Source organism: Salmo trutta, chromosome 11 (assembly GCF_901001165.1).
Source record: "Salmo trutta chromosome 11, fSalTru1.1, whole genome shotgun sequence".
In the NCBI taxonomy this organism is placed as follows: domain Eukaryota; kingdom Metazoa; phylum Chordata; class Actinopteri; order Salmoniformes; family Salmonidae; genus Salmo; species Salmo trutta.
Genome location: NC_042967.1, coordinates 16,277,452 through 16,302,429, shown reverse-complemented (window position 1 = coordinate 16,302,429; position 24,978 = coordinate 16,277,452). Strand labels below are relative to the sequence as shown.

The following is a 24,978-nucleotide window of genomic DNA, read 5'->3' as shown; positions in this document are numbered from 1 at the left end:
TGAGACGTAGCAAAGGGAATAAACCATTTGCGCTGAGATGAAATCCTCCTCTTCCTCTCCAGTATCAGATGCGTCGCTCTTCCTCGTGGATTAGCAGTATGTTTTGTGGCCGAGCCCGTTTGCAGATGAACTAGTGTTAGCCAGAACGGCTGTGCAGCAGCAATAGTCACAGTGCAGCAGCAATATTCTGCCAGGTTTATCAAAGACAATTAGGCTTTTACTTAGAAATCTATGAATCATACCAAAATAATGCTCTAACATGTAAATTAACAAAACCACAATGACTTATCCTATATTATAAACTGGGCGGTTCGAGCCCTGAATGCTGATTGGCTGACAGCCATGGTATACCACAGGTATGACAAAACATGGATTTTTACATTGGTGACCAGTTTAATAATAGCAATAAGTCACCTTGGGGGTTTGTGGTATATGGACAATATACCACGGCTAAGGGCTGTATCCAGGCACTCGGCGTTGCGTCGTGCCTAAGAACAGTCCTTAGCCGTGGTATAATTGACCGAATACCACACCACCTCGGGCCTTATTGCTTAAATAACATTCTTAATTCTAAGAGGTGTATGTTTCTGCTAACCCATCTACTAGTAAGGGCATAAGGGCAGTAAAATCCTTGTCGAGTGCAGCCCAGCTATGGGAATGAAAAAGTCGGGCCAAGCCTATAGATAAACTCTTCTCTTTTCACTAGGCATGAGTCCTAGGCCTATCAGTACAGATAGCTATCAGGATATCAACCCCCATATTTCCTCGACACCCACGATGACTAAGTGTAGCAATACAACTGTAAAGGGCAGTCAGATAGATATATCCCCCGAGTAACAAAAACCTTTTAAGATCTTTATTTCAAATCAAATAAAAAGACTCATAAAATGGTAAATAAATATTAACAGGTCATGAATATTTAAACAATTAAGAGCTCTTGAACTTGAAGCAGTCGAGATTTAAAGCCTCCAGGCAGGTCTTAAAATGGCTGCAGACCGTACAGGAGGTGAACACACACACTGTTATGTAACGTTGTACTTCTATAATGATCCTGTAAGTGCTATAGTCAAACCCCTATAGGACACCTTTAACAAGCCTTTTGAGAGAAGTGTCTCATAAATGTCCTTGAAATGACTTTAGCCTCTTATTAAAACAGCTGATAAAGATGATTGCAATATAATAAAAAAAACTGCAAAGCGAGACGCATCAAATAGAATATTAATAAATGACAGGTATGCAAGTGTCAAACTATTCTATTGGCCCTTGAATAGGCCTATCCCAAAGCAGCATGTACAGGAAGCAAAACGTTGAAATAAACCGTGTTATTTTCACCTGAGCCAGATCTTTCTTCCACACCATCTGTCTTCCAATGAGAACGCACGACAGACACCACCTCAAAAAGACATCAACCAACCAGTCTGCAACACTGCACTAATACGAGCAGACAGAGAACCCGAGTTACCTAAGTCACTCCTCTAATAGTATAACAGTGGGTTAAAGGTGCCCCGGCGCGCACCGGTCGAGTGCGCACGTCCCACGCTCCGACTGACCATGCATCCTTGGAGCATATCAAGCTAAGTGTATTGCGGATGTTTCGTGAGTAATGAGGAATTTGGGAGGTTTTTGCTGACTGCTCGATACGGAGTGGAGGGGCAGGGGTGTATGTTGGTGTGCTTAAGAGAGCTGGTGCTCGGAGGGGGGGGAGTGGTCACAGGAGAGGGATTGAGAGAACAGATAAGCGATTGTGCGAAGGAAGAGAGTATGAGAAACAGAAGGGGAGAGAGAGAGAGAGCGAGAGAAGGAGGGCAATTAGCATAGATGCAATACTGGCGCGGTCCTCCGGCTTGATATTTGACCTTCTGCAAGAGCCTTGCCAAATATCGCCCTGAGAGACCCAGACAACCATATGGCAAAGTGCCGCCGGAGGCCCTGCTCAGTTTGACTCTCCTGGGCCACCGTATGCTAATGTGAGGGAACGTAATTACACTACAGTATTCCTATAGGAGCTGTACTTTTCGGCGTCACCATAGCAGCAGATTTACATTGAGATAGCCATTGGGACTAATGTCGTCTTGGGGGACGAGTGGAGTGGAAATGTACAGTTTTATCCAGTTTAGCATTGGGCTGGCAATGGAATGGAGGTGGAAACATTGAGTTAGAATGACAAGAACAGACATTCCCATGAGTGTACCAGTCAAATTGCCAAGGTCTAATTTTTTTTTTTTTACCATTCTAGGGATTCTATTTTTATCAAGTGATCAAGTAAGAGTAAAACCTGGTCTAAACATGGAAAGGGAGTCCTATTCTTTATGCTATATGTTTCACAGTATAGCTCTACTGTCAATGCTATAGTCAGTCACACTTCACTGCCATAATGTGTTAACGTCCGTAATATCAAAATAGGTATTATTTCAAATGAAAATAGCCTAGTGTAAAATAAAAATCAAACACTCACAGTCCAACATTGATTACCAATGTATTGAGCTGTATCAATGTATTGAGCTGTATTATATCTGGAGTATTTCTCCTGTCTTATCCGGTGTCCTGGGTGAATTTAAGTATGATCTCTCTAATTCTCTCTTTCGGAGGACCTGAGCCCTAGGACCATGCCTCAGGACTACCTGACATGATGACTCCTTGCTGTCCCCAGTCCACCTGGCCGTGCTGCTGCTCCAGTTTCAACTGTTCTGCCTGCGGCTATGGAACCCTGACCTGTTCACCGGACGTGCTACCTGTCCCAGACCTGCTGTTTTCAACTCTCTAGAGACAGCAGGAGCGGAAGAGATACTCTCAATGATCGGCTATGAAAAGCCAACTGACATTTACTCTTGAGGTGCTGACTTGTTGCACCCTCGACAACTGTGATTATTATTATTTGACCATGCTGGTCATTTATGAACATTTGAACATCTTGGTCATGTTCTGTTATAATCTCCACCCGGCAAAGCCAGAAGAGGACTGGCCACCCCTCATAGCCTGGTTCCTCTCTAGGTTTCGGCCTTTCTAGGGAGTTTTTCCTAGCCACCATGCTTCTACACCTGCATTGCTTGCTGTTTGGGGTTTTAGGCTGGGTTTCTGTACAGCACTTTGAGATATCAGCTGATGTAAGAAGGGCTATATAAATACATTTGATTTGATTTCAACCTAGAAACACCACTCGTCATCAAAATCCAATACAATGAAGGGACAGAAACCTTTGAAAGCAGGATTTGTACATATTTTATTCCTTTTTAGTATGAAGAATGTATTATTTTGAGCCCTGTAAAGAAACTAATTCAATATAAAAAGTACTCGCTATTCAGCCTCCCTGACAAAGAACGAACGAATCACACAGAATCAAACTGCTCCCACTGTTTAAAAAGGCACTCACCGTCTGTGATACATTAGAAAGATATTTAGGTTCAAATTAAAAAAGTCCTTGATGCTCTCGAACGCTGCTCAGACAACCACCCCCATTTATCACGGATGGTAAATCCCAACACATACAGTCAGAAGGGGCTGACCCTACTACAGAGGGTGTGGGGGGAGGGGGGGGGGGTTAGGCCCCTGGGTCAGTCAGACCTTTACGTCTGCAGCCCTACAGAAGATCACATTGGCTGTGTTCAGTATGGAGAAAACATTTGGAAACAGAGAAGTGCTAGTCTGGAATTGTCCAATAAGAAACTCAATATGTTTGTTTCACAGACCAAAACATTTCTAATACTTTGTACCCTACTACTGACCACGACCCCGTCATACAGCCACAGCAGCACAGGACTCCATTTAAATTAGCCTAATTAACCTAATTCCCCTTGTGAAACTAGCAGTCCGGCCCAGCCTTTCTGCAGAGAGCTATCCAACACTCCACTGGGAGAAAACCCTATCTGGGGTACTTTGGGGCGACAGAGGTTTCCAGAAAACAAAACAAAGACAGAGAGAGAGGGTGAGGTCAGTGGCGTTCTAAAATGGGAAAAACAGACAGACAGAGAGAGAGAGAGTGAGAGAAAGCAAACAGGGGGAGGCTAGATGGGAAGGAAACCGAAAACTAAACTCCGGGACACACGTCAAGTGTGCAGGCGCAGGGCACCTGAGGGATCTGGAGTATAGGAAACTTCCAGCCCTTTGAACGAGCGATGTCAGTGAGCGCCTGTTGGCGTGGCGGCCAGAAGAAGCCATGTGTAGCTGGTGGAAAGAGGGCCTAAGGGAGGCAACATATTGCCAGCTCCTCTGAAATGTTAAATCAAAATGCAAAGTAGGAGAGCTGTGTGTGTGTGTGTGCGCGTGTTGAGGGAGAGCAGCTCTTCGGAGCAGATTCTCCACAGCAGAGGACTGGCTCCAACATACAGGTCTGTACTGGGGGGTGGGGGGGTTTGGGGAGGGGGGGTGCTGAATTAGGAGGCAGGGATATTTATGGACAAAAAATCTACATATGATAAAGCGTACCGCATCACAAACAGTACAGTTTTAGTTGTGAAAACCCTGATGAAGACTATGGGCAGACAGCTGAATAGCCGCTTCACGGTAGTTGAGATGTGAATTATACTGCAGAACCAGGTACTGTAACACCACACATTAGAGAGGAGGAATATTCTGGGAAAATTAACCAATTAAAATTAGACAATTTACAAAAGCCAAAAATGTGATAGCCATTAACTCTCAATTATGTGTTCAACTATTACCACTAGTTAGCAGACACTATGACCATACAAAACGACAACAACATTGGACCTTACAAGCATTAACACATTCCCGGGTGTCAAGGACGTGGATGTCGATTAAGGCAGCCCCCTGCACCTCTCTGATTCAGAGGGGTTGGGTTAAATGCAGAAGACACATTTCAGTTGAATACATTCAGTTGGACAACTGACTAGGTATCCCCCCTTTCCCTTTCACATGTATGTGTAACCCAACACGTGGCTAACACACGCTAAGCCACTATTAGTATAGCCCATGGCTAATTAACACAGAATCCTTCAGTACGTTTAATTATTTAATAGTATTAATATATTGATACATTATCAAATTCAAGACTGAAACCAGAAGACATTTAGACCGTAGACTACAGTACAGACCAGGGTTACTCAACTCTCACCCTACGAGATCCTGAACCTTCAGGTTCTGTTCCACCTGATAATTAATTGCACCCACCTGGTGTTCCAGGTCTAAATCAGTCCCTGATTAGAGGGGAACAATGAAAAAAAATGCAGTGGAACTGGCCTCGAGGTCCAGAGTTGAGTTTGAGGGGTGTAGAGACTAAAAATACAACAAAAAACATTGAACTATATAGATACACATTCACAGTGTAGCCAGCCAACAAGACACGGTGATACACTAACGGCATGATATAGGAGAAGCGGTTCAAAACGGACACATTTCGATTGACAAGACAGGCAAACTACTAAAACAGACACAGTCGCAGCGTAGCCAAAAAACAGCCAGCCAACGGTGCAACGTGATACGCTGAAGGCAAAGCGTTTAAAACAGAACTAATCTGAGCAGACGAACCCCCTGCTCGGTCATCCAACTCCACACCGATCAGACACAGAAAGTGGTCACACCACGTCAAAATAAACCAGCTACTATCCAGATCGTCCCACTGCTCTTCACAGTGGAACTACTCCAACCAGCTCTCTCAAAGTGTGACAACCATAGAAGAATTAATGATATAGTTCTATGGTGGATTCTAGTTCTATGGTGACAAAAACTACTTCCTTTTAGAATATGAACAACATTCTATAGTTCTATGGTGGATTCTAGTTCTACAACCATAGATATACAATACGTTTCTCATTGAATGTAAACAGCAAAAGTGCCAACGGCTCTATATTTCAATGGACAAGGTACTTCCTGGTTTGTGAATGGAAAATACGCCACCTGATGTCATCAACAGAGGCACCATACATTCTATCCTCTTTGCTCGGGGGGGCAGAGATTGACTTCACTCCTCTAGTGACATTCTCTAACCCCGAGGGGTTCTATCACAACAACAACAAAAAAAAAGCCTTAAAATGTCTCGCTGCACACGGTATCAGATGCTTGGCATGAAATATTCATATTTGAAAGCAGACCCGGAGTAAAGGGAGGTGGTGGTGATAGGCGTGGATCTGACTTGCAGAAATTGAGACGCTTTAACCGCACTGACCGATTTCTATATCCACCACAAATAGATGTCAGAAGCTCACTTCCTTGTCAATTCCCTTGGATGAGAGAGAGAGAGAGAGAGAGAGAGAGAGAGAGGCAGAGGGATATTGGAAAGTGTTTTGTCAATGGCTGTGTTTGAAATGGCCCCCTATCCTCTACAGTATATAGTGCCCTACTGGTAAATAAGGAATAGGGGTCAATTATAGTGCACTACATTGAGAATAGGAAGCCATTTCAGACCCAGACAAACAGGTTTTCTCCTGATTCTTCCTGAAAACAAGACACCTCATCATTGCACCTACCGTATTATAAATGATTAACTATCTGCAATGATAGCTGAGAAACACTATATTACGGTTAGATTAATATCCCTCTGTCAAGCCATGTGCTAAGATCTAAACTGCCATGGTTGACGCAGTGGCCTCGTTGCACTTACTAACATCCGCTCTTCTTCGCTCTTCCCCCCCCCCCTCACACAGGTTCCCAGTAATGTCGAGATACCTTCAAGTTCTCTGCCAGAGCCGACCATCCATAATTTACCATCTGTTTAAAATTTAAAGGTGCCACACATTAACGTCTTCAGCACCTGCACTTTCACGCTGTCCACCCGGCACGCTCCGTTGCGCTCCCTCCCCCACCTTCTTCCCCGCTCCCTCATCCCTCCTCTCCTATTATTCCGGCCAATGACAACGAGTTCCCCCTCTCCACCGAGCCGTGGGATGTTAAATCAAAACGGGGGCAGAGGGAGGGGACGGGCCGCGGGCTGTAAGGGCACCTCCGATTACACCCCAGACTTAATTGGTGGCAGTGGCAAAACTATCAATTCTTTAAGAGCTTTTGTGCTAGCTGCTGGCAGGACTGGGAGTATAGCCTAGCAGTGTTGCAAATGAAAGCTGACAGAGGCACCGCTGCTGCAAGACAATTCTTGATAAAACATTTTTTTTTAAAGACAAGAAGGGAACAAAGACAGAGAGACCCTGGCTTCTCATGAGTAGCCCAGGGTAGAGGGTAGCATGCAGGAATGCTGCAGGAAGGAGAAGAGAGGCTAGATATGTAGAATTAAGCGGTCTGCGTGGCAGCTCGGTTGGCAAAATCCTATTGTCTTGACAGAAGCTTAAGGTTGCCCTTCAGGTTGAGACCACATGCTTGTGAGGGTTAGGGTTAGGGCCTCATCTTTTATCCCCTCGCTCAGACCTCCGTCAAATTAAAATCGGTGGTTTAAAAACTCAAATAAATCCAACAAGATTGAAGATCCGCCGATCTAAAAGGCCGTCTGTCCCTCAGGGTTATTTTATTCTCGCCACCCTCCACTCCACCTCGCTACTCTCTGCCTGAAGAGATTGGCTGGGAGGGGAGGGAAGGGGGGGGGGGCGACTCTTCGTTATCTCCAGGGAGGCAAAGGTTGGGGGAGAGGGAGAGGGAAGAAAAGGCCACAGATTGGTCCTTATCTATTCTGAGCACACCTTAAACAAATTAGACTCGGGGCGCAGTCCCGCCGACGCGTCCGGCGATTATTTGGCGCGGCCTCTCTCTCATTAAGAGGCTTGAGATGGATCCCTGGCTTTATTTTCTTCAAGGTCCTGCCTCCCACCATTTTAGGGTGTCTTATCACAATAAAAATGTCATTTTTTTTATGCCAGAGGATGTTGTGCCGCTGCTAACCGCCGCCGTTTCATCTTGCCATTTCATGTATTTCACAACACGCCACAAAGAGAGAGGAGGACGAGAGAGAGCGCTGCATGCACGCCATTTTCCGGGGCACTCTGTTTTTCCTGGGGCCGATGCCATGGCGGTGGCCTTTCAGATTCGCTAATTGAGAAGCGGTTTTCTGTTCAATGGGATTGTGCTACATTTCTCTCTCTCTCCTGCTTGTTAAGACAACCCACGGTATCAGAGATGGCCTGTAAACACCTTTCAGTATATAGTGTCGCGGTGAACAGTGACTCTGTTTACAAAATACAAGGATACATTGGAAGTCTCAGAAACCTCAATCAATAAGATATTACTTGAAATGTCTGAGGAATTGTCAACCTGTCACTCAAGCAGGCTAGGAAGACATGCTCTTGCTGTTGACATCTTGCAGTAAACGTGAGCCTTTAACATCGTGTACAAATCTCAGATGTATTGAATCATTCTAAATGGGATAATATTTAATTATTGGCAAGATGGTAGAGGTTAGATTGTACGACAGAGCACTCATTTGTCAAGTGAAGAACTAGCAGAGAAACTGGGAATAAAGGAAAACGCAGCAGACCGTCGGCCTCCGAATTTGTTTGACTGAAAAGGATACGCTATAGATCTGTACCAAGTACTACAATCTGAATGGGGAGTCTTAGGGCCTCACCCTGTACTGAACAGAAAAAGATGCTGTTGAACATTTCTCTGGTCTGTGACGTCGCAAAGCACCACGATACACCAACTCACTCAGGGGGAAGAGAGTCACGCACGATGCCTTACTTACCAGTGCACAACACAGCAGCCATCTTTAAAACCATCAAGCCAACCATCCATAATCACAGTTTGTCGTCGTCCTAACTCACGTATTGTACTCGTATGAATTTGTGAAGATCGCTCAATGAGCAATTGTAGCTTTAGCACGCGGGGGAAATAGAGTATCTCCTTCCCTCTGACAGCCCCTAGCGATCTTTCAATAATTCATGGTGCATTTAAACTGCATCTCTCTCACACTTTTAAACTGTTTATGAATACAACCTCTGAATCGGGCTGGTAGAGAAATGGATACACATTAGTCCTGGACTCTGAGTCCTTCCCTAAAATCAACTATAGTGGAACAGTGTGACTGCGCTCCACAAACTAAGCAGTAAAACTCAAGTAAAAGAAGGGAAGAAATGAAAAATAACATATGGGTTCAGGAAACACTTCAGTAGGAAGGTGGCATCCTAAAGACGCTACAACAGATTCATAACCAGTACTGTACGCGTTCAGAAGCAGGACATAAGCATTTGGGGTATACTCAGAAACGGTCTGAGTCACAGCCCTGGTGAGACCTGGTCTGCAGTGCCAGTGCTACAATAACATTGTGTGTAACTGTAGGACGCAGGGCTCCCTTGTGGAGGAGACTTTGGTCTCAATGGGACTCCCTGTTGACATAAAGAGGTGTATAGGTTCTCTCAGACACACGAACACCGACTACACCTAGAACCCTGGAGTAACACCAGGCAGAGTTAGCTGCTGGGGAAATGTTAGGTTGGATGAGATGCCTCCTCTACACCACACTATTCCATTATGGGGTCAGACACACACACACAGACACACACAGACACACACAGACACACACAGACACACACAGACACACACAGACACACACAGACACACACAGACAGAGAGAGAGAGAGAGAGAGAGAGAGAGAGAGAGAGAGAGAGAAATATGGAAGGGATGAAAGAGAGAGAGAGAGAGAGACAGATGGAAGAGATGGAGAGAGAGACAGATGGAAGAGATGGAGAGAGAGAGAGAATGAGAGATTGCATTGCTTGCTGTTTTAGGCTGGGTGTCTGTACAGCACTTTAACATCTGCTGATGTAAAAAGGGCGTTATAAATACATTTGATTGATTGATTGATTGATTGATTGATTGATTGATTGATTGATTGATTGATTTAGAGAAGGAGTAAGAGAGAGGGAAAGAGAAAGAGAGAGAATGAGGGAATGACAGATTGAGAGAGCAAGAGAAGCAGACAGACTGCTGCAGAACAGAACAGCACAGCGGTGACACGGGGCAATCCTCCAGGGTCTTGCATTAGTGCGCTAAATTAAAGGGGGTATTAGATTAAATTGGCTCTCCGATTTCAGGGGTGTGAGTAAAATTCTGATTTGCATTTATCCAGCGCTACTTAAGATATAATTAGTTCAGGGTGATTCCCATGTGGAAACACTGACAACCAAATCTAACTGGCTTCTGCCACTAGCTTATAGTCTCTTCCTCCCTTCCTAGGTGAGAGGTACAAGCTGCTAATGTTTACGTGTGTGGAGTGGGGGACTGTGAGTGTGACTGTGTGAATGAGACTGTTTGAGTGTCCCTGCGTGCGTGCGACTGCGTGCGTGCGACTGAGTGTGTGAAACCCCGTGCCTGCGTGCGTGTGACTGTGCGACTGCGTGCGTGCGCGTGACTGTGCGTAACTGCGTGCGACGCCGTGCGTGTGTGTGTGCGACTGCGTGACTGTGTGTGACTGCGTGCGACCCCGTGCCTGCGTGCGACCCCGTGACTGTGTGTGTGCGACTGCGTGACTGTGTGCGACCCCGTGACTGCGTGCGACCCCGTGACTGTGTGTGTGTGACTGCGTGACTGTGTGTGACTGTGTGCGACCCCGTGACTGTGTGCGACCCCGTGACTGCGTGCGTGCCTGTGCTGAAGTCTATACAAACTCGCTCGAGTGCTGAATATTTTCACCACATTTACGTCTCAACATGGAACCATGCAGGATTGTTTACAGCACCGAGATGTGGTGAAAAATGACTGAATCTGAACATATCAAAAATACATCCAAACCAAGTGGGTATGTAACTAACTTCACACCTTCTACAATGCCTTTGAACCCCAACACACACACAGCCTCCTCGGCACAACCTGATTCTATAATTACAGGTACCGAGACAAAAATAATAATTACCGGTAGAAGAGGAACCCCATAATCTGAATGACAGAACTCACAATTCAAGTACCTATCTCTTTTTTAAAAGCAAGTTTGGATTTGTTTTTGTTTTTCACACCCTCCCTTCCTTCCATGGTAATTCCAACGGTCTTAGTTGGCAAATGGATGTTTTTCCCGAACCCAGCCAAACCATCCATCAGGCATGAAAGGGCGTCTTCCTGAACACCTGTTTGAGAACACCTCGTTTGAGAACACCTGTTAGGACCTGGGGATGTGGAGTCAACATCAAATGAGCCTCTATGGGACACCTGTAACCTCCAGCATTTAACGACATCCTGCAGTGATTTTTTTGGTTGTTGTACTTTTCCTGTTGAAAAACTAAGTAAACACACGTGCTAAAGGATACAAAAAAAAAATTGCTACGCTAAAGAGTGTATATTAGACAACTTCAAACTTCCAAGGAGTAGGGCATTCAAAGAGTTGATCTGGTAGTGACTGTGATGTCATCAGCCTCCCCCTTGCTTGAGGAGCCCCCCTCCCCCAGGACCACCTATTGAGATCTGCCTTTTGTTAAGTCAACCGAGTGTTAAATGAGGTGAAAAGGAGACTGCGTGCGGAGTAGGACTTTAAAACCCACAACAGACAGGTTTCAGAGGGTGGTTGTGTCTCTTGTGGTTAAAGGAGTTATATGGCGTAAAGCTGATGTTGATGTACTGGTAATCAAGCCAAGTATCAATAACACTAACCTGGTCCCAGGCTGTATAGCCAACGCCTAAGGTCTTTGTCAACAGATCAGGGACCAGTCTAGGAAAACACGGGCCTACCTGTAACACGGGTAACAAGGATTGTGTGGTTTAATGGAGGTTGCAAAGTGATCAATATTTTACCACATGCACCATACAGTCAACACTGAATGCAAGCCTGATGTAGTCACTGCACGCTAGAAATATGGGACCAAATAATTAACTTGACTAAATTATAAATTCATCCAAATATGACACCTTCAAATGGGGGACTAGATACATAAAGTGCTTTCATTTCTAAATGGTAAAACTGTTGTGCATGAAAACACCCACAAATAAAAGGTGACATTTTGTACTATCCCCTCGTAAAATATTTGATCTCAAATCCAAAATACTGGAGTATAGAGCCAAATTAAAATGTTTATCTTCACTGTCCCTATGTATTTATTTGGTAGTATATGCGTGTACCATACAGTCAGAACTGAATCCAAAATTTGAGATAAACAATAAACTAAACTTCCATAGTGTACCTTTAACACAGAAACCATTAACTCACAACCCTTCAGACGGATCTAGAAGACAGTTCAGAACAGTATCATTACTAATTCCATGATAACATTCAGTCTGAAGCATGGAACCAGCAAATTATCTCACTTTCTTATACACAGTCTGTTGGAACCAAACAGAATCCTGAACAAATAGGTGGTATGATGAGTAAATAATAAAAAGATGTCCTGGGCCATTACTTCACTAGATCCACAACATGCCTCCATCTGCATATTCACTCAGATCCTGTGCATATTCACGCAGATCCTGTGCATATTCACGCAGATCCTGTGCATTATTTAGGAGTTATGAATCAATGTTTCCATTCTTTTCGATAAGGTAGGCAAGAAACATCAAGGGAAGCAATCCAGCAATAAGAAAACAGTCTAACAAGGAGCAACATGCTTTCTTTAACCTGTCCCCTCCCTTTCATCTACACTGATTGAAGTGGATTTAACAAGTGACATCAATAAGGGATCATAGCTTTCACCTGGATTCAGCCTACGTCATGGAAAGAGCAGGTGTTCCTAATGTTTTGTCCACTCAGTGTACGTCTGTATCTCCAAAGGAACAACAAGCTTTCAACACATTCATAACTACGACCAAGTTCTGAAAAATGTACGGGGGAAATAAAGTAAACAATGACTATTAAACGTTGAAGAGAGACGTACTGTTACAGTAAGTTATTCAACATTAGACCAAGTGATATTATATTAGGACCCTTTTTTTAAAACTCGGCTCTACCTGCCACTTAACTATTGAACCAATCCCTGGGCCACGCTGGCCTACTGCGCCATAGTGTGTTGTGGTGGTGTACCACAATAGAAACCTGTGTTGTCTCAGAGGAAGTCAGAACCATGAACACAATCTTACATTTTACAACTATCTGTATTCCACCACAGTCCTTTAGAAACAAAATGTCAGGCGCCAAATAAATCAATTAAAATACAGCAATTAAAAATAAAAAAACAGCCCTGCCCTCTGAATGTAGAGGGCACTGAAACTAAATGCTCTCGCTAGCTGTCAATTATGTTTGTCCATTTTCTCTACTTCCTTCCTTGGTCTAAAAACCAAAAACACACCCATACTAGTTTCTCCAGCACTATCCCATTACTGTAAGTGCATCATCCCAAAAACTTCCAGACATCTTTGCATCACAATTGCTTTCTAGGGCCCACCATTACTGTATTCAAGTATGTGCAAAGTATCAACCCCTAAAAGATTGATCCACATTCCGTCATAATGGCCTCAAATAGAATAGAAAATGATTTCACCTCAAAAACCCGCTATCCTCAATCAATTCCTATAGGATCAGGCGAACAGAATGTGTCTGGGGGGGATTTTATTTCATTACACCCCTCCCTCCGTATTAAACTAGGGGAGTGTTATGAGACGGACGCCATCAGCGGGCCCTGCCATCACTCTCACGGTGGTCGGCCCTGGTGCTTTGTGGGTAATCGGCCTTCGCCGTACAGAGACGGTCTCCGTAATTGGTTAAAATGACCGGGGTGCAGAGAGGGATGACTCTCTCACCCCCTCTCTCGCTCTCTCTGCTGAAAACCATTTCCCAGCTCCGGCTTGGAGCCGAGCCAAGCCCGGGGTTGTTCGGATGCGTTCCAGCCCCAGCCCGACTGGCAGCAATTACGGGGTGTCTGAGCCAAGCTCAGCTTGCGCTCCGCACAAACACCCCTAATTACTGCCAATTAGGCTAGGCGGGTAGGCAGATTGGAGAAGCTGGGGGGATGTTCAGGCATGGGTGGGCATGGAAACTATTTTCAAGGGCTTAGAAAACGTGACTGGATGAAAAGGTTAATACTTTGGAGTGCGGGGAGGGAGGGAGGACGGTGAAGGAGGGGAGAGAAGGATAATAACAAAAGAAAGGAAAAGGGGGAGGGAGTGAAAGCCCCTCCTGGTTTCCTGGTTCTATTTTCTCACCTCCAGCGACGAGCCGGGTTTCTTTTTCAGCTCCTCACATTTCCTGAACTTGCAGATCTGGTGGCCCGTTTTACGGTTCCGACAACTGCTACACACGCCGCAGTTGATTAGCCGCCGGCAGGGCGCGCACACCCCGCACCGCTTCCTTTTCTTCTTCGCCGGGTTCCCGCCGGACGCAGAGGAATTATTCTGTGGGCAGTCTGCCAGATTGGCAATTTGAAACGCACTGTCTGTAACGGCTGCCGAGGCTGCGGGGGAGTGAAGGGCTGTCATGACGATGACCCCGGGAGGTAATGAGATGCCCCCTAAAGCCGGAATGGCGGAAAAAGTTCCGACACGTTCCTGGAGATTCATTATCTCTGCTTCGCCGGCGCCGCATTTCAGCTTGTTCATGCATTCTCCCGCTAAAGGTCTGCAGTGTTCGGGGGATAAGGTAGAGAGGAAATTATTATTTGCCATTTGCTGTAGCGTTTCTGGCGGCACGCCATGCTTCCCCGGCCTCTGGGAGTCATTCCTGTGCATGCTGGTCCTATTAGGGTTTATTGTCGCCGATTTCCTCCCCCAGAGCATGGCGTTATCGCAGTTCCACGGGGACATGCCTATCCGGGCACTGGGGAAAATGGGTGTTGTGATGCGGGCGATCTTGGCCGTCTGGCCGAACGCGCCGTTGGTTTTGTAAAAGTTTGCGAAAGAGCGGTACCGTTCCATCTCTGCGTTATAATCCAAAAGCTGGCTTAATCCACCATCCTGGAGGTTCTGCAAGTTCTGCAGGTTCTGCAGGTTCTGAAGGTTATCCTTTTGTAAGAGAGAAACGTCTGCGTTCTGTCCATTCTCAATGCAGAGAGCATTGTTTATATTAGACATGGCTGGAGGACGGTTGAGCAGGGTTCACTGGGGAAGAGTCCGGGGTCGCCGTCAACGGTGGCCTTCGTCAAACTAGAAGCTGCTGGTTACCACCAACAATATGTTACCATCCTGCTTCTGTCTCCTCCAGCACTAGAACACAAAGAACAAACAATTACAGATACAACAGGAAAACAACATCCTCAGCCTAATCAATTTCCATTCTCGCTCCAAGTTTTTCCATGAGATAAAAGCTGATAAAAGACGTTTGACAAATCAGCTGGCATGTCGTTCATTTTCTTCTTTCGGACTATTTTATAATGAAACGCATCTCAAACTATTGCGAGCAGATCCTTATCTGGTGACAATAGTATAATAGCTGTGACATACCAACATGTCATAACAGGATACAGGAATTAGCATGCTCAAGAGGACAGCACTAGCTTCGTGTCAGAAGAGACTTTCAAGAGATTTTTTTAATACGGTTGTCAAAGGATTCCTGGATATATTTTAAATAAGTCTCATCAATTATGTATTTGATGGTATATTCTTGCAAAGGACAAACAAATACACATGGATGGGATATAAATGACACCAGTCACTTAAATAATATAAGCACAATATTCAGCCAAAAAATATCATCCATGCTCACTGAAACTAACTACTCTGGAACGTCAACACAAAACCAACCTGACATTATCCTGGTGCTCTACAGTCTCCAAAACACTATGCACATTGAACACCTCACGAGGGACAACAATGTATATTATTTTCACCATCACTGATGTTCTTCTAAAGCGATAAGGTCTCTTCCATGTAAACCCACTCCCGTTCGCTCTCGTAATAGCACCTGGTATTCATTCATGGATCCCGGGTTCTATTACAATGACAGCGGAGAGAGACCACCACTGGTGAATTTCAATCCAACCCACGAAGCCACAGACAGACCTCCACGGACAGACCTCCACTGACAACTGTAGTATCAAGTGCCTTAGGGGGGGAGACTCCATTTCCTATCTTCCCTCCCTCTCCTTTCCCCCAGTCTGTCTGGAATTGGTTTCCACTGATAAAAGCCCGATTAGACACTTCTCTCCCCCCCCTCCCTGCATTAACTTTTGCAGGCTCTTTCAGTCTTTGTTTAATTGCCAAAGCCAATCCATTACAGGTAAACACTAAGGGATTTTGAGTCACTTCCATGGTACAACCCAACAGCTAGCTTTCAAAATGAATGAGAAATATCCACACAGGAACAGTGGAACCCCAGAGAGAGAACATATTGGGTGTTCTTAAGGCACAGCCAGAATAGTAAAGCACATGCCCACTCTCAATACAACTGCCCAGCAAGCAGTAATTGTGCTTACATCTCCTCTACCACAAAATTAAATTCCTGAATGATGAAATCCATGCCAAATAATCGATTAACCGTTTTTGTTTTATTAATATTCAACTTGAGGACAAAGCTAAAATAGATCATTCTTCTAAAATCACAATATTAAACAAATGTAATAGTATCTGTTTGAATACAATGACAGCCTACCTGATAATATGAAGCAAATATTATCCATACAAATGCATAATATAGATATAGATAGATAAGATAGATAGTAGGTGGAAACAAAAACATGCCATGGTGTGCCATCCCAACAGCACCCCACCGCCACCAGTAAACAAAACCGTCCATGCCTCAATGATCGGTCCGGCTCGCAGTCATTATTACTTAATCAATTCACCCCAGGAGCAAAATACGCAGCCCAAAGGCAATCAAGTCAGGGCTATCGATTCTCAGCCTGTAAACAAACTTTAGAAAGACAGAAATGTTCGATACTTAGAGAAAGAGAGGGAGGGCGAGAGAGGGAGACAGAGAGAGGACCACAGTAGTGTACGTCCGATGACGACTGGCGAGCCCTTGTGTGGCTGCTGTGGCTTCCATTAATTATCGCTAGTCTGGTCTGTCGGAGACCAAAGGTCATGCAGAAACAATCCATAGAGGGCTCTTGACAGTACAAATAAACCGTTACAATCAATCCGACAGCGCCTGGATCACTTTACCGCCAGCTTTAGCCGACATAAATCGGGGGGTCTGAGAAAAGCATGAGAAATATCATATGACGCTGCCTGTACTGGGTAAAATGGAAGAGCTTCACCTACCTACCAGGTTCCTGGCGAGAAGAGATTCCAGACGCCTAGCAGTCTGCTGCCAACACAGAGCGGCACATTACCGCAAGGCGCGATGGAGATAAAAATAACGCGAGGATGTGGGAAGAGCACAGCCACACTGAAAAAGAGCGCTCAAAACAAAAGGAGCATTTTTACAGACTTATTTTCCTGGCATGAGAAAAAAGTAGGAAAAATAGCAAACTTAAAGCGATAGCCTATCGAGCTTTTAGAAGAAAAGAAAAAGCGGTTTATTATTATAAAACCACGGCGCTGTAGGGGGGGTGGGGGGAAATAACGGTGCGTTGTGGGTGTTTCCTCTCCTTGGTCCGAGGTGTATTGTGTGTGGCTGCCTACTGTTAGCTCCGTGCTGTCTCCTGTCGCTGTGTGTGGCTGATTGGTGCTGAGGTGAGGACGCTAGGATGTGGACACCTACTGATCATTGGTTAGAAATGACTATAGAAACACTAGGCGCACTCGGGAGGGGGCTGGCTTAGGGCCAATGACTGTGGCTTAGGGCGCTCTGCCGGGAAATAACTCTGGGGAAGCTGCGTCTTAACCTTTTGTCGTTCCCTTTCTCTCCTCTTCTATTTCATTCGGACACGCGAAGCGTTTAGAGGGTTGTCATTTACAGTATGCGTCTTTTAATAGGGATTTGCGCTTCGCGTGAGGGAAATCTTGTCAAATTAATTGGAATTGAGCGGTCCAGTGATGAAGATAAAATGCCTCCTATCAGGGTGGTTTTTTTCTTCTTCTCCCATCTCGGTTAGAACGACTGCCATAATTACGAAGACCTGCGCGTGCCACCACGGGGATTCATCACGATTAGGCTGTAAATCCCTCCCGATGGCCACAAACACACGGCTCCCGCGTAGAAACACAGGCATGCACGGCACCTTTATTCTATGTGCCCATGTGAGATGCACTCCATTCACAATATTATGGAATATCATTTCTCGCTAATGCACGTGAAATATGGTAATGTAATTGAATAATGAAATTATGGCGCCAATCAATTACCGAGCCAATCATTCAACCAACACAAATTAGGCCTATAGATGTGCAATTGGTGGCGTAGGCTAGCCTGAAATTATTAAACATCCCTCAAACTCAAGATAATTAATTTCATGAATAGACTCTGCATGAAAAGTGCCAACACAATGCGATTTTAATAGATCTGGGCTATTTGCCCAAATAGAAGTTGATTCCCAATTTGACCGAAATGTACCTTTTTAGTTATAATTAGTGACAAAGCTGTCAGATCACTTGTCAACTTAAAATGGCTTGAAAATAAACTTATAGAAGTAGCCTATTTTAAAACGGCGAACTTTAAAGTAAAAATTGCTTGCGGCTAAAACAATGGCTCTCCCAAACAGACAGCAACACACACACACACCCCTGATTACAAATGACAGGCACCTGTGTGGAAATGAGCCAAATCAGCCAAGACAATGAGCGGAGCAACTAACAGAACGTCTGGAGCGATCTGCCACATTCACAACAACTGGGAACTCGGAAAATACGAGGTCAAATCATGACGTCAGTGATCTTCAGGTCGGAAAGTCGGAGCTCTAGAAAGACGCTCGAGTTCCGGTGTTGGAATTCCGAGTTGGATGACCGTTCAAATCGATTTTCCCCAGTCAGAGCAAATTGTTTTCCGGAGTTCGCAGAGATAGTGGCAATAGTAAGCACTGATTATGGAGAATGATTGAATGGGTAAATTACGTACATGATTGTATACACATATGCTTCATAAATCTATAGTTTAAAAAGTAAAATACGTTTAAATACTCTAAAAATATAAATGTATTCCATTGTGAAGGACTACCCTTCACAGTTATACACTATATATACAAACGTTTGTGGACACCCCTTCAAATGAGTGGATTCAGCTATTTCAGCCACACCAGTTCTTCACATTTCTGCCCTGCTAGAGCTGCCCGGTCAACTGTAAGTGCTATTATTGTGAAGTGGAAACTTCTAAGCGCATCAACGGCTCAGCCGCGAAGTGGTAGGCCACACAAGCTCAGAGAACAGGACCGCCAAGTGCTGAAGTGTATAGCTCATAAATATCGCATGTCCTTGGTTGCAACACTCAACACCGAGTTACAAACTGCCTCTGGAAGCAACGTCAGCACAAGAACTGTTCCTCGGGAGCTTCATGAAATGGGTTTCCATAGCTGAGCAGCCGCACACAAGCCTAAGATCACCATGCGCAATGCCAAGCGTCGGCTGGAGTGGTGTAAAGCTCGCCGCCATTGGATCTGTAATGTTTGGTGGAGGAGGAATAATGGTCTCGGGCTGTTTTTCATGATTTGGACTAGGCCCCTTAGTTCCAGTGAAGGAAAATCTTAACGCCAAAGCATACAATGACATTCTAGACGATTATGTGCTTCCAACTTTGTGGCAAGAGTTTGGGGAAGACCCTTTCCTGTTTCAACATGATAGTGCCCCCAAACACAAAGCGAGGTCCATACAGAAATGGTTTGTCGAGATTGGTGTGGAAGAACTTGACTAGCCTGCAGAGCCCTGACCTCAAATATCATCAAACACCTTTGGGATGAATTGGAATGCTGACGGTGAGCCAAGCCTAATTGCCCAACATCAGTGCCTGACCTCACTAATGATCTTGTGGCTGAATGGAAGCAAGTTGCCACAGCAATGTTGGAACATCTAGAAAGCCTTCCCAGAAGAGTGGAGGCTGTTATAGCAAAGGGGTTACCAACTCCATATATATGCCCATGATTTTGGAATGAGATGTTCAATGAGCAGGTGTCCACTGGCTCCCGAGTGGCGCAGCGGTCTACGGCACTGCATCTCAGTGCTTGAGGCGTCACTACAGACACCCTGGTTCGATTCCAGGCTGTATCACAACTGGCTGTGATTGGGAGTCCCATAGGGCGGCGCACAATTGTCCCAGCGTCATCAGGGTTTGTCCGGTGTAGGCCTTGTAAATATGAATTTGTTCTTAACTGACCTGCCTAGTTAAATAAAGGTTAAAACAAATAAAAATATATATACTTTTGGTCAAGTAGCGTACCTAAAAACGGTCAAATACATTGGCCCATATTAATGAAATGTCTCAGAGGAGGAGTGCTGATCTAAGATCAGTTTATCCTTTTAGATCATAATGAATACGATTGTATGGACAGGGTGGATCTGATCCTAGATCCGCACTCCTGAATAAGTTGTCTGCCTGAGCCAGTGGGATGCCAGTGTGGCCTCTTCTATGAAAGGTATCGGGTACTAATGGTTTGCCATCATTTTAATTTATAGTGTTGGCACTCACCAGTGTAAGGGACAAGCCAAATTGGCAATTCATTCAAGAAGGCCTATCTGTAGTTATATGTAGAAAGTTAATTATATTTGTGTAGTAGGCTAATGCTGTAATTACACTATAGCGACAACATTGTATAGATGGCAGTGTAGCCGTTCCCTTTAGCCTATACAGAAAACCATGCAACCTATACTCAAAATAATCTTTAGATGATGCATACATTAATATTGCCAAGTCATGCATCCTACTATGAGCTTACATTTCGCAGAGACACCCCCCCCCCCCCCCCCCATGAACTATTATGAATAGAAACAACAGCAGTCCTTGTCATTGGACACAGTGAAACCATGTGGTGGTTAGCTATAACTCCTCAACATTACTCGTATGCTCTTATTTCTGCCTCAAATTAGGGCTGGATTCAATCCATATTGCCGAAGTATCGCGGAAGACAAGAGGTCAAATTAAAAGGTCATTTCCGATTGAGCCGACATATGCAGCGTTTACCGTGAGCGAATTGAGTCTCCGCGACCGCGGGAACGTTGCCATTTAATTGTCAATCGCACTATAAAGCGGATCTTCAATGCTACGGATTGAATAGAGCCCTTAGTCCTTTGGGAGTGTTTCTTGGTTAACCCTTCTATTACATGTAAACCATCAGTATAAGCCCGCTGCACATTTACACATCACATCTGTGTCTACGTAGCCTAACCATCAACGACTGAAAATCATTTAATCTTACCAGCGTCCACACCTCCCTGGGGAAATCTGCCTAGGTGGTCCTAACCTCTGTCGAGCTAAGCCACGCAGGGCATTAGGAAGCAGGGTCTCGACTGGGGCGGCTGGGTCTCTAGGCTAGTTGTGGGAGGAATGGGCTCCACGTGGCAGGCCTTTGTTCCTGGCTGTGTGCCCCAGAATCCCCCCCACCACACACACACTCTGGATTTTAAGTGAACTCCAAGGAGTAATTAATAATGCCGATGCCAGATTTAAGTGTAGCCAGCGTTTAGTCGATGGAAATGGGATCCAGGAGGAGTAAGGTCATGGTATGTGAGACACGGGCGGCTGGGCCAGGCGGCCTGGGAGTGTGTGTGTGTGTGTGTGAGTGTGTGAGAGAAAGAGCATATGGAGTTGGTACCTCCTTTGCTATCATCTTTCTTGTTCTCCAAGTCCTCATATCTGTTGTCAGAGCCCCTTTAAATGAATTAAATTAGTGAGTATATAAATGGCAATTCAACAAAATCATCAAACTATGGACATAAATTACACTCCAGGTTAAACAATACATGTGAAATTATTCCTAATATTGGTTAATGAATCCTATAAAAATAGAATGGCACAGTTTTATCATTGGATCTGTTTCTCAATGGAATGATGAAAACAAGAGATGGAAAGGGGGAAGAGGAGGAGCAATGTTATAGTGCTATTCATCCTGGAGGTGCATCTGATGAGCTCATCCAGTTTGCCTGTTATGGAGACTAGCATCCCCCTGAGCCCCCTAGAGCATGAGGAGAGAGAGGTAGAGCGGGCGAGAGACAGAGGTAGAGCGAGAGAGAAAGGGGGAGAGATCGAAAGGGGAAAAAGAAAGAAAGAAAGAGGGGAGAGAGAGAAAGGGATGAGAGAGAAAGTGTAGAGTAAAAAGAGAGTGATAAAGAGAGAATGTGAGGGAAAAAGAGAGAATGTGAGAGAGAGAGAGTGATTGACTGCAGGCAGGGAAGGGAATAAACAGTGTGAGGAGATTACTGCACGGCAGTAGCGTCGGCAGTGATGCGCCTCCTCAGCACGCCAGCGACCTTGGCTGGTGTTTATTTAGAAACCTGCCTCATTTCCCCCTCCCCTCTGAGGTAATGTATGGCGCTGTCTCACCTCACGCACATTATCCCTCCATCTGTGGCAACATGATGCAGATCACCTGTATTCACCCTGGCTATCTCTCTCTGATATACTGGGGCGCACAATGCACACACACACACACACACTGCTCTACCATTTCCCGGCTTAATTGGAGTGTGTAGAGCACCCTTAATTATCTAACATGCAGCTTTGCTGACAGTGACACCGTGACCTGACCAACTATGACTCCTGGCACGTAGGCTGTGTCTCAATCCATAAGCAGCATGTTAAGATACCTTGGAAATGGGACTTTAAAAGGGCTATTTTAACTGCCTCAAAAGACAACGTCCTGGTGTATTGAGACACAGCTGTAGTCTGCATGGAAACGATGACTCCATCTAACTTCAAGTGGTTGGAAAATACGTTGTTGGAGGGCTAGTGTGTAAACAAGAACAAAACATTACCAGCCACACAGATGTAAACAATAGGACAATGCAACAACGATGAGCTTCCTTAGACGCCAGAAGGTGATTAACCTGACCAAAGATAACAAACAGGAAGCTTATTGAGGTAGAAAGGGTTAGATGTGTTTGTATGAAGAAGGGTGAGAGAGTCTAGACCAATGCCAGGTTTGGAAACTACACGGCACATTACACAGCGGGCAGAATTTGGCATGAGACGTCATAATGACGTCATGATCGGGTTCAAAGCTGGTTTTGGGATTGTAAAGACGTAAACCACATTACAACCAGGTGAAGACTTCCTATTTCTTGATGATGTCATAAAGACACCGTTGAAAGTCATATTTTAGTTGTTATCTGGTCATACAATCAGTGAAATATGAATCTAAAAACGTCCTTTTACAACCAGTATACAACCTGACCATCATTTAACATTCACAAGAGATGTCGTAATTCCAGTTTTACCCGCTGAGTAGGTGTTCCCTCTGTGTAGATCAGATTTTTGGACAATATCTGTTGCGTGCTTACTGTCATCTGATCCAAATATCACTAAACTAGTATTACGCAACAGTTTACCTGTCTCCTTTACTAACATCAGTGTATTAAAATGTCATCATTCTTGGAGTTGAGCTATCATTTTTACCTAATCATTTTCTTACAAGTGCCAGCTGTTGGCATTTGGCATTGTATAGACATCCACCTCAAACCAAGACGCTCTCTCAAACAACATCTGACTTCATTAAACAAGGGTCAGTGCTATCCGGGTTCCTTGGGACGTCCCTACCCTAAACCCTTACCCTAAACATAACCCTTACCTTACCATTTTACATTTCAACTTCAATGGGGTAGGGACGTCCCAAGGATCCCGGCTAGCACAGACCATTAAACAAGTGACTGCCACGTGTAACGGCCAAAGGTCCCTCTTTGCAATAGAACAGGGGCGTAATCATTAGTCCGAAACATTGGAAATGAGAGTTTCTATTTGACAAATTCATCTAGGTCCCTCCCCGTTTCGTTCCATTTGGTTCTGCTTGGTTCCTAGTGAACACACTGCGGGAGAATGGGAAAGTGCTCTCGCTTTGCCTCCGTGCCAATATCAGCAAACACTGAGGCGTCGTGCTCATCTGAGGAAGCAGGTGAGAAAGCAGCCTTGGCAAATACAAAGACTTTGGAGACGCGATGCTAAGCCAACCAGTCACAGCCAGAATGTGGCTCAGGAGGGCAAAGCTTCAAATGTGTATATTTTACACACCTTCTGCTCTCAGGAAGTGTTTACACACAGGGCTTTTGCTCTTAGAAGGTATTTTCTTACTATCTACCACTATGTTATGTTTCACATCCGTACAGAACCATCTTTCTGTGCTCTGTCAGAGCTGTGGAGTGACAGAGAGGCTGTGGTGTAGTGTAATGTCTGATGATTTAACCTGAAGGTTTGCTATAGGTAGTTTAAGACAGGAAAGGCACTACCTGAACACTGGTCTATCTGTAAAGGGAAATAAATGTTAAGAGAAAAGAGCAGGTCATCTCATTCTGTCCCAAAAACTGGCAATGTTTTGAACCTGAACTTAGGTAAAAAGACAGTACTGTCAACACATTTGACATCTGTGTCTGTCCCTCATTTTATGTCATAGAGATGGACAGGCTGGCAATATTCCATCATGCTGTCCCACTAGACGGCGGGTCAACGGTGTCTTCCATAAAACGGAGAAAACAGATCATCATAAAAAGCCTGCCAGCTAGATCAGGAAGAGGTTCAAAGAGAAGATTGGAAATGAACACATAAAACGTTATGAGTGCTCTACAGGCTGCAGGAGCCGAGCCACAAACATTCTGGATCAGCTGAAAAATGTAGCACACGAACACACACACTTTCACAAACACGTGCACACCTGCAAGCATGAACACACGTGCATACCTGCACGCCCAAACACACACACACACACACACACACACACACACACACACACACAAATACAATGAATCATCATCAAGCAACATGAACACAACTTTTGATTCCTCTCCGTCAGAACGTTCAACCATAACTAGCTTCTATTTATCTGACTGGATTCCTGCATTGAAGTCTCGGACAGACAAAGTCGACAATGGCAGACTCAGTATAAATCGGTACCGAGCACAATGGTGAGAGAAAAGAAAATCGATGTAATAGAGGAAAACAGTCTAAAAGCACCGCTCCTACAATGAGTGGGCTCCGAGAGACGCAGTTTACTGCCACCACTGTAACCTGCATAGCATGTCTGAGCAGCAGTGTTCTCTGAGATGCAGTTTATCCCTGCACGTTGTCAGCTTCCGTTTTATTTGGATTCGGATGCATCTGGGAGTTTGAGGTTGGAGACTTTGTGATATTGTCCCATTTTTTACTTAGGAAGTGAATGCAAGTAGGCCTACACACCAGAGCACAGCCAGACATCATTTCCTCATGGTTTGTGGTTGTTGGAGAA

At 44.8% G+C, this 24,978-nt stretch overlaps 1 protein-coding gene across 6 annotated transcripts in view; it reads right to left on the bottom strand.

Annotated features, from left to right (window-relative positions):
- LOC115202314 (CXXC-type zinc finger protein 4) overlaps positions 1-17,431 on the bottom strand; it is a 31,588-nt gene extending 14,157 nt beyond the window's left edge. For 2 of the 6 annotated variants that reach the window (XM_029766386.1, XM_029766388.1), the window contains exon 1: positions 16,946-17,431. Coding sequence is in view for 3 of the 6 variants with exons in the window: in XM_029766390.1 (XP_029622250.1) it covers positions 11,477-11,554; positions 13,955-14,818 (942 nt within the window). In the remaining 3 variants the exon portion in view is untranslated. Of the gene's footprint in view, positions 1-11,476; positions 11,555-13,954; positions 14,951-16,945 lie in introns of all 6 variants that reach the window. The other 4 variants (XM_029766390.1, XM_029766391.1, XM_029766392.1 and 1 more) reach the window with 4 other exon arrangements.
- Positions 17,432-24,978: the final 7,547 nt, after the last annotated feature.